Here is a 13587-nt window from a genome sequence, read left to right as displayed (position 1 = left end):
TTCGTAACAAAACTCTATATTACCACTTTTCAAGAAAAAATAAAAGTCAGCATTCTTGATAATATATATCAACTTAAACATTAATAATTTTTTCTAAAATATAAAATTAATTAATCCAACCGTAAGTTTAAAAATTATTTTTAAGTATATCAATTTTATAAAAATTACAAAAAAATAAAATAAATAAGTAGTTTATCGCCATACTTTATTTTAATGTGTAATATACTTTTAAAATATAAATAATATCAAAATTTAAATAATATTAATAAATATTTAAATTATTTAAAATTTAATATACATAATTACAAAAATAATATAAAATAAATAAAAAATTGAATTGGTTCAGCTTTCATTCTATGAAAAATTATTAAATAAAATAAATGTTTAAATTTAACATCCTATCAACAAATCTTGATTCATAAAAAATGATAAATATAAATAACTACATATTTTAAAGTCCAATTAATAAAATTAATTAAATTATTTTTCCTTTTCTTTAAAATAAGAGTAGAATTACTTTTATTAACTAACTAAATAACATGAAGTAGTTTTTAAATACTACATAAATAATTCAATATTTTTAAAAATATACTTAACATGGAAAAAATGATTATTCTATAGTATTTATAATATAGCATAACGATGCTGTACACAAGTTGTTTTTACTCCACATTGTATCTCGTACTGTAATGCAAAACCTAACATTTATATGCTAAAGATATTAAATTCAGAAAAAATAAAGTAAAAAAATAAAAATAGAATATTATAATATATATTATAAAATAATATATTAATATAAAATTACATATTATATAAGGTATAATTAATATCTATTATATGTGATATATATACATTATGCAGGCAAATAGTTATGGGTCGTACTCATATAATTTTAAGCATTTACTTATATTTGTGTTGAACCAGTTGAATAGGTAATTATTATATATATATTTCGAATACCCATCAAGTATTAATTATGTCTGTTACCATTCTTATTTTGAGGTTTAATTTCTTTTGTTAATCATGTTCTTTTAATTTAAAAATAAGTAAATTTGATGTATCATTTTTTAACTTAAAATTGACAATTTTAAAATTTTCATTAAAATTTTTTATAAATTGAATAATTTAATAATAAATAGTTTTTAAATACTATATAAATAATTTAATATTATTAAAATAATATTTTTAGTATATATTTAACATTAAAAATAATAATTCAATCGTATTGATAATATAACGTAACGATGCGATACCCAAATTGTTTTGAGTTCATGCTGTATCTCTTATTGTAATGCAAAGCCTAGCATTTACAGGCCATGTTGGGTGGGGTTAATATAACTTCTCCTTCGTTACTCAGTGGGTTTCACGGAGATAGCCACCTTAAAATAAGATGTTTGTTATATTACTTGTAAATTTTATATTATATTTTATACTATTATTTTTAACGTGATGATTATAATTTTATTATTATTTTAGAGATTAAAAAAAAATTATATTTATTTTAAATAAGTCACTAACTTCCATAATGTTTTCTTGATTTCCTTTTTTATAACAAAAAAGTTGATGAACTTCAATTGCAGACTAACAAGAAGCTTTTCGATTCCATCAAGCTGTTCTAAGAGTGCTACTTGCTTAATTAGGTATATATAAGTGGGAACATATATTTTACATCATGCATGCATATATTAGAATGAAACCCACAACATGCCACATGGTTCTCTATAAAGCCACTACTAGTTTTGCTAGGGGTTCGACATTCTTAGCCTATTAATTAAAGAAGATACAAGTATTTTTCTCTATAAAATTATTTATTTTTTTTCTTGGGTAAAAACAGAACAAAACTGAAGTAATGCGTAAAAGACAAAGAACAAATTAATGCATAAGAGTTAACCAAAATAATGAAGCGAAAGTAAATTAATGCACTGCCTTTGATCTATCTTTTAACTTAAGGTTGTGTTTATTCTAAAGGTCTGAAACAAATATTATTGCTTTCTTTAATCTTTTTTATAAGATAAATTTAAAATTCTTTTACAGTCCTTAATAAGAGTATGATAATAGAGTTTAATTTTAAATAAGCGTAAACTTACGATGATATAAATAATTTTTTAAAACCTAATACATTAATTAATTTTAATATTTTTTTATTCTATTGAAATAGTTTTATAAATATAGTAAACGACAAAACTTATTAAGAACAGCTTATCTATGAAGGGGTGGTGTCTATATTCAAAATTAAAGTGTTAAATTTATCAAAATAAAACTTTAGTTTAATTGATAAATAACATTAATAACACTTTAAGAAGAACGTATAAATTGGTTAAGCACACAAATTGAAGTATCAGAAAAGAAGTCCCTTTTGGCTTTGAATATGAAGCACTAGTAAAAAAGAATGTCTATAAATTATATTGATTTTGTAGCAAGCATCATACTTTGTCAAAAACGTGTCCACCGGGGTAGACTTTGAGGTGTTAGCATTGAATATCAAGCACTTGATGGAATTAATTGAGCATTCTTTAATAGGAAACTAATTGTTTTGTGGAATAATATAGTATTTATAGCATGCAATTCATACTCAGATGAGTTAACAAATAGAAATGGGATCAAGTTCAGCACCACTTTTGGTTAAGATATTGATATGCAGTGTTTGTATGGTTTTGTTAAATATGAATGGATCAAAAGGGTGTTTGGAGAAAGAAAGATTAGGTTTGTTGGAGATCAAAGACTACTTTGGCTCTAGTGATTACGGGCACATCGAAGTTCTTCCATCATGGGTTGATGATAAAGGGGCTAATTGTTGTGGGTGGGAACGTGTTCATTGCAATACTAAACGTGTCACGCATCTCATTCTTGAAGATCTTCCTGCATTGATTCAAACGCCTATGAATTTTTCGTTATTGCTTCCTTTTGAACAATTACAGTTTCTTGATTTCTCAGCTGTCTATTTTAATGGCTCCCTTGGAATTGAAGGTATGTACTTTAAAAGATATTTTTTTTTTGTTTTGTTTTGTTTAGTATGGACAGTATTCATATCAACTTATTTAATCACTTTAAAAATATGCATATGTCAATGTGCATTTATTTTAGGATAAATTGTACTTTATATTGATGTTTAAAGTGTATTTCCATCTCTTTTTATTTTAAAAATTAATTTTCTTTCTCTCTAGAAATAAAATGTTCTATCCTTTAACAAAGTTATAATGTAAAAAAGCCTCTTAATTAGCGTGGAAAGTAATTATTTATTTGGTTGAGGAGACATACAGGGATAAGAATAGGTAGAATTTGAGTGAAAAAAAATGGTAACAACTAAAATTAGGAATGTTTAAGTTAGTTGGTATGAAAGAAAGTGAAGAGGAAGAAAAATAAGATTTCTTTCAATTTATTTAGTAAAAAAAAAAAGTGAAAAGAAAGAAAATGCTTTTTAAATAAATAATTATATTCTTATAAAGAATGAGTTACATAATATAATATTAATGAAAATAAGTAGAGAAGGATGTGAATGGAAAACAAAAATGAAAAGCATCTCCGTCTACTTTCTTGGTTGATGTGATGAGGAAGAAAATTGTGTGACTGATTATTTCGTTCTACTCAATGTTCTTACTAAACCAAGCAAAAAAGATTACCATCTTCATCTCAATTCCTCTTCCAATACATTCTTCTTTTTATTAACCTTTTCACATTTTATTGATTGATAACTAATTTTAAATATCTTATTGTCGAATTAAAAGTTTTAGAATATGAAATTAAAATTTAAAATAAACAAGAGTTCAAATTAAACTAGTTACTAATAAGGAAAGAGAGAAATTAAGACTGTCTCTAAAATGGTCAATGACATTAAAATCGGTTACAGTATAATGCATTAATTTAAGTGTAAGGAAAAGAGAACAATTAATCATACAAAGTAAATATTGAAAGAATAATGTAATGAACAAAAGTTTGGTAGAGTATTTTAGGTATTTTTAGCATTATTATTCTTTAATCAAATTTGAGTTTTACTTCAATAATGTATGTCGATCTTTGATATCAATGTGTACCTTTAATGTCAACCTTTATTATACGCATTGTGGAAGTAAAACTCTAATTCTGATCAGAGAGCAACATTAAAAATACCTATGGTATTGCGCCTAACTTCTATCTTATTGTAATTTCCACATCAATTTTTCTATCATGTTCTCAAGGAAACACAATAAAAATCTATGTATAGTAAGTTTTTACTGAATATTATAAGATACCAGGTAATTTAATATATGGGTAACATTGAATGCTACACATTTAAATAAAAGCTTACTGTATAATGATTTCCTATTGTGTGTCTTTAGGCACACGTAAAAAAACTGTTTTAACATCTACGAGAGAGCAATTAATTATCCTTTATTTTATTGCCGAAAAACATAATATGGTCTCTTATAGAAGTTCTGTGAAACAAATTTTGACAGCACTATGTGGATTGAAGAATCTAGTTGAGTTGGACTTGAGCAAAAGTGATGTTGTTAGTTTACCTCAAAAGTGTCAGCAACTTAACAAGCCTTAGAGTACTTGATTTGTCATCAACTCTTATAAGTGGGAACATGCCTTCTTTCATCACAAGTCTGAAGTCACTTGAATACCTCTCTCTTGTTGATACTGAAATTGAAGGCTCTTTCTCCTTTAGTTTATTGGCAAACCATTCCAAACTTGAGGTTTTTAGGGTGTCATCCATGAGTGATAACTTCCATGTTGAAACTGAAAGTCCACCATGGCTCCCTACTTTTCAACTGAAGGCTATCCAACTTGAAAGATGCCATCTTAATGCACAACAAAACAGTTCCATTCCAAGTTTTCTTTTGTTCCAAAAGGAGTTAAGACTAGTTGACCTCTCTCACAATAACCTACAGGGAAACTTTCCCTCTTGGCTCTTCACTAACAACTCAAAGTTGGAGACCTTGCATTTGACAAATAACTCTTTTAATGGAACTTTACAATTGCCTACCTCCAAACATAGTTTACAAAGTCTACAAATTTCAAGCAACAAAATAGGTGGTCAACTCCCAGATAACATAGGTAACATCTTTAATAACCTGTTCCATGTAAATCTCAGTATGAACAATTTAGAAGGAACCCTTCCTTCTTCCATGGTTGAAATGCAAAGGGTACAAATATTGGACTTATCCCACAACAACTTCAGGGGAGAGCTTGCAAGAAATTTCTTCTCCAATTGGACTTCATTGATGTTGTTGAGTTTGTCTCACAACAATTTCAGTGGACAAGTAATTCCAAGGTTTGCCCAATCAGCAAAGTTGCAATTCTTGTTGTTGAATGACAACAACTTTACTGGAGAAATGTATGATGGGGTATTGCTAAAGTCTTCTTTACAAGCAATGGATATATCTGGCAACATGGTATCTGGGAGAATCCCCTCATGGATTGGCAACTTTTCATCACTTCAGCTACTTTCATTGTCGAAAAACATCTTAGAAGGTGAAATTCGCCTTCAGATATGTGGTCTAAAGAGCATTACATATTTGGATCTTTCAGAAAATGGTTTATCTGGGTCCATACCTTCTTGTATGGCTAATTTGACAATGCTAAAGTTCTGTCACTTGCAAAAGAATGCTCTCACTGGTTTGACATCAATTGGAATATATGCCTTGTACTCACTTGACCTAAGGGGCAACGAATTTTCTGGAGATGTTTCATCTTTTGTGGGCACTTTCATTGGTGAAGATGTAACAATTCTTCTATTGGGTGGGAATAAACTGAGTGGTAGCATTCCTCATAGATTGTGCAAATTCATGTCTCTAAGGATTATGGATCTTTCACGTAACAGACTAAATGGAAAAATACCTTCATGCCTTGGTAACATCTCATTTGCAATTGATCATGGTAATTGTGATGGTACACCTATTAGCAACAATTTTTGTTTTGGAGAAACTTTTAATGTTTGGTTCTTCTTTGAAACTGCCTTTACTTTATACAACTCCACTTTGATATTGTACAACAATTCTCTTGATGACTATTATGTGGTTAGAAAGCCAATCCCTACAGAGTTCAGAACAAAGAATAATGTGTTATCTTACACAGGCTATGTGCTAGAAAAGATGTCAGGTTTGGATTTGTCAAGTAATGAGTTAAGTGGCAACATTCCACATGAAATGGGAAACATAGTGAACCTCAATGCCTTGAACCTTTCACATAATTGCTTATCAGGATCTATACCAAGCAAGTTATCTAATCTTGTAAATGTGGAGAGCTTGGACCTTTCTTACAATAACTTGAGTGGTGAAATACCTCTTGATATGACCAAATTGAATTTTTTGGCAATCTTTAATGTCTCCTACAATAACTTGTCAGGTCTAACTCCTACCACTGGACAATTTGCCAACTTTGGGGAGGACAATTATAGAGGCAACCCAAATCTTTTTGGGTTTCCCAAAAGGAATTCTACTAGAATTTTCTCACCACCACCACCTCCTACAGAAATTCAAAGCAACGAAGGAGGAGAAAATCACCCACCCATTGAATTGGTTTCTTTCTTTTGGGGATTTGTTAGCTCTTATGTATTAACTGTCTTGAGTTTAGCCATAGTTCTATGGTTTAGTCCACGCTGGTGCAGAGCTTGGTTTTGGCTTGTGGATTTGTGCATATATTATTGTTGTTTATTCCATTTTAGAAATGGTTTCCGCTAATAAGCATCCAGCTACAAGAAGAAAAGTTTAGAATTTGAGCTAAGCTCCTATGTTTCTGTTTCTGTTTCTCTACATAACGTTATTTGTAACAAATTGTGTGAATTTGTATCCAATGAGCTTTAATGAATGAAAGTAGTTATATTAACCTCTTCAAGTTAATGTGTTGTGAATTTAAGGAGTTAAGAGATGTATATGAGGTATGTACAACTAGGATTTACACTATTGTACCTTAATCAGAAACTAAATCAACTTATACATTCTTTGCTTCATTGGTTTTCTTCTTCTTCTTTTTTTTTTGTGTAGTTTCATTCTTTTTTTTTTTTCCCGAACTGGACTTCCAATTTTCAAACAAAACTGAAAACTTTTCGCCTAAAAGGTCTAGAAAGAACTAACTTATTTGATACATTTCGAGGTTACTTTGATGGAAAAAACTAAGGTGCAGTACTTTTGGTAATGTTCACCGTACCAGGATTAAAGACTGATGCATATTAAAGCTTCTCATAACTCAGCATTATGTTCATTAAATGGATCAAGGTTGAACCAAACAGTTCTAAAGAGGTGGAACTTAATTGGAGAATAACACTAACATTGCCATTGGTTTGTCTCAATTTGATTGAAGATGAAACTTAATATAATTAGAAGAGTTAAACCAGTTACTAACTTTTTAACTAGTTTTTTTGACTCTCAAATGATTATTAATTACTAAATTCGCATTATTGGTTTGATTATCTAATTTTAAAATACTAGCATAAAATAATCTGTACCTGTTCTAAATCTATTTATAATTGCAAAAGAATTTCATTTAAAGCAAAAAATTCAAATATCAGTAAGATTCAATTAAAATTACTGATAAAATTATAAAATAGAAAGACATAAAGTAAAAATCATGTAAGGATGTGCTTAGTTATCCGGTGCTAAAATCTTTTGCTTTGCTCCCAGCGTCCATTAAGCTCTATTCTAACGAGAAACAAAACGTATCAAGTTTTTCTTATCATAAAAGAGTGATCTTATAATATGAAAAAAAAATTCTTCTTTTAATTAAATTTTCAAAATTTACATGATATTATTAAATTGTGTATGTAAACTAAAGTAAAAAAAATGCATAAATATTATGATAAATAAAATGCGTAGAGATAAACTTATTGTTGGTTGAAGAAATTTAAATATTAATTAAAATAATAAAAAGATCATTAATTCTTTTTTATTAGGAGAATAATTAAAAGGAAAAACAATAATAATTAATTTAATACGTCCCAAAATGTGGGTAGTTAAGCTACGATAACTATCATTTTTCCCAAAACAAAAAGAAATAACTTTGCTTAAAATCTGTCTTTAAAGTACCCCAATTAATATAAGAGAAAATGTTAAAAAAATACAAAAGGAAAATAGTATAGCTAAGTGGGAAAAAAATACAAAAGAATCTTGCGATTGCAACTATCCCTTTGAGCTTTGGTTGCATATAACTCTTCCCTAAACGACATCTCAAGACGAATGCTAGTCGAAGGATCTGTCCTCAAAATAAAGTTCGATTTGTTGAATGATGTCTGGAGGCAACTGGATCAAGATAGCAAGACCTGACAGAATAATTAATACAAAATTAGAAAATGTAGATGCAAACATAGTATTTTCTTTCCTAGCACAATATACTCTCTAACACATAACTTTAAAAATTACAAAAGTATAAGAGAGAAAAATTAACTTAGGAGTGAAAAATAGTGAAACTCATATTCTTTTTTAAGTTTTCAATAAATTTTAGTCAATAATTATGAGTGTGTTAAGGAGTGTGATGCTATCATCCTTTTTTCTAATAAATGGAATGGTGTCACTTAAATTTACCACAAAAAAGGGATGGTTAAGAGCTAAAATACAAAGTAAAAGGATTATTAGTGGTAGTGGTAGGGACATTGTTGTTAAACTTATAATATGAATGGAGGCATTGTATTCTATAAACCAATGGGCTGTACCAACAAAGTCTGTTACTTGTATGTGAAACTGAAAAATTATAATCTTTTTGTTGAACTAATTTGTGATTGATCCCATCTCAAAATCCATGAATTATATATAAAGGACAAAACTTAGGTGCATGCAATTCCTTAAGTGCTGTTGGTATTGTTTATTAATCAAAATTCGAGTTTTACCTTGGTAATATGTAATAACATTAAATAAAAATCTTTTATTAAAATAAAATTCTAATTTTAATTGATAAATATTAATAACAGCAACTAAAGATCAGCATATAGGTTTTGTCCTTATATAAAAAGGAAAAATGAAGATTTGTCTAGAAAAATCACAGATCATGTTTCCATCAGGACGGATTTTTTTTTTCTTTTTCTGATATGTTTACCTTCAATAACTTAATAGAGAGTAGACCACCAGCTATCACTAGAAAGATGGTGTTTTGTTAGTGTCTCTTCAATGTCTTCATCATGCTTCCCCTCTAGAACTTCCTGAAGTGTTGTCAGTGCATCCTTTATTTTATCAAGGAAATCTTTATTGTCTTTATTACTTGGACCTTGAAGGTGATGCTGTAATGAAGAAAGGGTAGCAGATATGGCAAACTGGGTAGCAGCAGTCCAGTGGGTAGAAGCTAACTGTTTCATATGTCTTTCCATTTCCTTTCTGCATTCATTAGAGTTGTTCTCTGTCCTTCCAAATACTAGGCTACATAAATACTGAGCATTTTCAGGTCCAGTACTTTGAACCATCTTGTAGAAAGCAGTTCCTTCATTTTGTAAGAGTTCCTCTGGGGAACTGTATTCAAGAACCTGGAAAGCATAGATCAAGATGAAACCTAATATTGAATCATCAATGTTGACTTCAGATCACTATTTGATTGGGATAAAAAAAAAACTCCTTGACTTAGAATGCTTAAACTCAATTTGATTTAAATATATTTTTAATCCTTAAATGAGACAGTCATTTTCAATTTGGTCTTTATACAAGAAACCTTTTCAATTTAGTCTCCATACATATAATTGTTAGCAAATTTTGGTCTGTCTATTATGACATTATGACATAGTCTACTGGAGTTGTAATACATTGAAGTATAGGGCTAAAGGGACCAAATTATAGACAGGTGTCATATGTAGCGACAAAACATAGTATATTTTCACCCTTATGCTGGACAATCATTATCAATTTGATCTTTATACTTCCAAGTAACTCCATGATAATCTTAAAATGTTATAAAGACAGTAGATGATGAGGATGACAGTCAAAATGAGAACTAAATTGAAAATTGTGGTATGGGGACCAAACTAAACTCAAGTGTCATGCATAGTGTGGAAAATATATTTTATGCAACTCAAATCTACATTGTTCTTCGTGTTATTATAGAACCATGATAATTGTTGTAGGTAGGCAATGTATTACACATTTGTAAATTTAGTTAATAGGACTTAATTACCCGGCCATCATCAAGAAACAGAATCCGATTGCAGTCAATAATTGTATTTAATCTGTGTGCAATGATGAGCATTGTGCAGGACTGAAATTCTTTTCGGATAGTTTTCTGTATGAGGGCATCAGTTCTAACATCTACAGCAGCAGTGGCTTCATCCAGGACCAGAAGCTTTGATCTTCGCAGCAATGCTCTAGCTAGGCTTAACAGTTGCCTCTGACCAACACTAAAATTGTCTCCTCCCTCTGAAACCTTAATTCAGTACAAAAGTTTATATTGTCACATTTCTTCTTTTGAATAAAATTCCCAAAAAAAAACAAACTCTATAAACAACCTATTAACACTCAACCAAAATTACAATGTTTTTAAAATTCAACCAGTCATTGAACAGGTCAAGGTACTAGTTCTTGGTTCATAGGTTTAATGATGGTCAAACCAGTAATAATTAAACATAATTTCTTTAATATTTTGTGTACCATCAAATAATAAATTAATTAAAAATTAAAAGAAATGAAGTTAAATAAAATTTTAAAATAATTATATTATGTATTATAAATTTTAAAAATAAAATCAGGGCATTAATTGACAAAAACCGTGGCATGAATTAATGGTGCGGATTTGGGTTTGAAACCCACTCTACAAATATTCTACTATTTTATAAAATACTAAACCAGCAGTTTTCTCCAGTTTCAGTGGTTCGCTGGTTCTATCTATGCTTAGCCAGTTGTAAGAGTTATTTGGAGAAGTCACATGGCTAGTTCCCAGTCTGACCGGTTGAATCAGCTGGTTTGGTCTGGTTTTCAAAACTAAGCAAAATTATCATTACTTACAACTATAGTTTAATTGAACTAAGATTGTCTGTAAAATTTACAACACAGTTTTGGTGATTGTTATAATATGTACAGAAACATGTTCCAATATCTTTAATCAACTTATGATTCATTTCTACATAATTAATAAACTACAAACTAAAAATCTTATTTTTAAATCAGGCCATCTAATTCAGAAAGTAAAACTACTAGATATTGTACATATGTTACTAACGGTAAGTATTTCTAATATTACATTCTTGGGTTTAAACATGTTTGCTAGCATGAAAAAACAAATTAAGGACACTTCCTATCCCTAAGGAAATTATAATCAATCACTGGTATTATGGATTTAACTTTATAAATATATGGTTAAAAACTCAAAAAAATAAAAATAAAAATTACATCATTGATACTTCAAATTAATATGAGCAGCCTCAATGATTATAACTACACCATAATCTTTGTACCTGAGCATCTAGACCAAACGAATTTCTTCTTATGACATCCTTCAAATGTGCCCTTTCTAAAGCTTCCCATAAGTCAGCATCATTATGTTCATTAAATGGATCAAGGTTGAATCGAACAGTTCCTAAAAGTAAAAATGTTAATTGTTAGAACTACAGTTTTATTGAAGTTGATAAACAATGCTTATTCATAAGTCACAACTAAATGAAGAAGTTGTGATAATGTCATAAGCCCTGTATTCTTATATGGCCAAGAAAGAGATCATTGTATTCTTGATTATTGAACTTCCATACGGCACTTTCTTACTGTGACAGTTATGTTAAAGTGAACAATACTTCGAATTCATTTCTAATCCGCTAACAGTTAATTAGCAGGTCTCATAATGGATAATAATTCGTTGTTTCCCAAGTTATTCCCCTATGAAAGAAAAGAAAGGTATCAATAACCAGGCTTATTTGGGTGTTAGAATAGAAATATTTCATGGATTTAATTTTGATCCACCATCAAAGATTGTTCTACACTATCATCCAGTCATTTATTGCTGCATTATTATAAGAGACTTTATGAGAACAATCACTTCAAAAGTGATCTGTTTTCTAAAAATTTGCTTCTACGTGATTGGGTGATAGTGTAGATACTTTTACCTTGACAATAAGGTTTCTAATCTCAGTTTGTATCATTTGATGAATCAGTGACATCTTAGTTTACATCACCTGCAATTGTGGTCTGGACTGGTCCACAGAGTGGCTTCATCACAATATAAAACATTGCTAACAACGGATCAAAGTTAAACTCATGTTTGATTATCTAAATTTGACATAGAACAAATTTTCATTTTGCGGTGCATACCGGAGAAAAGAACTGGTGATTGTGGTATGATAGTGAGAACACTTCGTAAGTCTGCTAGCCCAAATGTAGAAATATCATAACCATCAATAATGATCTTTCCGGTTTGCAGCTCCACAATCCGGAATAATGCATTAAGCATGCTAGACTTTCCTGCACCAGTTCTTCCAACTACCCCAATCTTCTCAGTTGGAGGAACTGTAAAGGAAAATCCATGCAGCACTGGAGGAAGTTCAGGCCTGTATCTCAGAACAACATCCTCAAACTCAATAGATCCTGATGTTGGCCATCCTGGTGGTGGACGGTTTGTCTCAATTACACCAGGAGCCTCAGTTTCTAAATTTATATATGTGTCAACACGCTCAACAGCATTTAAACTGTTTTCAGCTTTACTAGCTTGTCTGAGGAAACCACTCAAGAGAGTTGTTATATTCAAAGTATAACTGAGAAGTAGACCCATTGTAGATGCAAACATTGCCTGGTTTTCTGCTCTTCCATTCTGCACCACAGTAAATGTTGCTACCAACCAAATCATGAGGCCTCCTAATGTTTGTAGCCTTATAGTCAGCCAACGATTCAAACTAATATTCAGAAGATTAAATCTTATGTTGTCATCCATTAATTTTCCATTGACATGTGTCATCCTGTCATATGCTTTATATGCGCGAATGCTTGACAAACCATTAAGTGTTTCTCCAAAATGTGCATAAATAGGAGATCTCGTAATGGAATCCAAGCGCTTTATCTCTCGAGCTGTGCTCTGTCAAGCATGGTTTTAACAGAAAAAATCAACTCCTCAAACCATACCACTTTAGTGTCTATTAAAAAACAATAAACTCTGCTGCTGTTTGTTCTTTCCAGAAGGGAGTTTTCTATTGACAAAAATTCACTCGATCACCATTTTGACACATCTGCCAAAGTAGTTAGTAACTTGTATTTATTTTGCACTAACTTTTATTCCATGTCGATACATTTTCTTTCAGTTCAGAAGTTAATGTCAATAAAAATTTTCAGCACTATAGCAGTATTGCAAAAGCATAGAGAAGAGTAAGAAGTTGTGTGCATATGAATTAAGCCTTCATAATTGGAAGGAGGCTAACTGGGATAATGTTATTATTCAATTTCAAATATGAATTCTGAAAACTATAGACTGTATGCATCATGAAACATCTTTTCAGTGCATGTAGAAGAATTCAATCTCCAGATATGTGAAAGTTTTCCCTTGTAACCTTAGTATGTACAACAGAATACGAAAACTTCTAATGTTATGGATTTATGGTTAATTCTAATCAGCCCTAATTGATGGTGATGCTTAAGACCTGGACTTTGACCAAAGCAAAATCATTGAGTTTCATTGTAAATTGTTCTGAAAAAAATAGGACGTTTATATCATGTTTGTACT

At 30.0% G+C, this 13587-nt stretch overlaps 3 protein-coding genes across 7 annotated transcripts in view; 2 read left to right on the top strand and 1 right to left on the bottom strand.

The window, feature by feature from the left end:
• Positions 1 to 2594: 2594 nt before the first annotated feature.
• On the top strand, positions 2595 to 3089 carry LOC113855671 (receptor-like protein 14). The gene is made up of 2 exons (XM_027487301.1): positions 2595 to 2967; positions 3085 to 3089. The coding sequence occupies exons 1-2, from the start codon at positions 2595 to 2597 to the stop codon at positions 3087 to 3089; spliced, it is 378 nt and encodes a 125-aa protein (XP_027343102.1).
• Positions 3090 to 4392: 1303 nt separating this feature from the next.
• Positions 4393 to 7950, top strand: LOC113853862 (receptor-like protein 14). The gene has a single exon (XM_027484544.1). The coding sequence runs from the start codon at positions 4482 to 4484 to the stop codon at positions 6660 to 6662; it is 2181 nt and encodes a 726-aa protein (XP_027340345.1). The 5' UTR covers positions 4393 to 4481; the 3' UTR covers positions 6663 to 7950.
• An 11-nt stretch (positions 7951 to 7961) lies between these two features.
• Positions 7962 to 13587, bottom strand: part of LOC113853861 (ABC transporter C family member 12-like) — a 30347-nt gene continuing 24721 nt past the window's right edge. For 2 of the 5 annotated variants that reach the window (XM_027484540.1, XM_027484541.1), the window contains 5 exons: positions 12189 to 12945; positions 11342 to 11463; positions 10069 to 10314; positions 9007 to 9427; positions 7994 to 8236 (listed from right to left, as the gene is read on the bottom strand). In XM_027484540.1, coding sequence (XP_027340341.1) covers positions 9017 to 9427; positions 10069 to 10314; positions 11342 to 11463; positions 12189 to 12945 — 1536 coding nt within the window. In that variant the 3' untranslated portion in view covers positions 7994 to 8236; positions 9007 to 9016. Of the gene's footprint in view, positions 8237 to 9006; positions 9428 to 10068; positions 10315 to 11341; positions 11464 to 12188; positions 12946 to 13587 lie in introns of all 5 variants that reach the window. The other 3 variants (XM_027484539.1, XM_027484543.1, XM_027484542.1) reach the window with 3 other exon arrangements.

The sequence above is a fragment of the Abrus precatorius genome, unplaced genomic scaffold, assembly GCF_003935025.1.
Source record: "Abrus precatorius isolate BTA unplaced genomic scaffold, Abrus_2018 Scaffold11, whole genome shotgun sequence".
Lineage (NCBI taxonomy): Eukaryota > Viridiplantae > Streptophyta > Magnoliopsida > Fabales > Fabaceae > Abrus > Abrus precatorius.
This window is presented reverse-complemented; position numbering and strand designations above follow the sequence as displayed.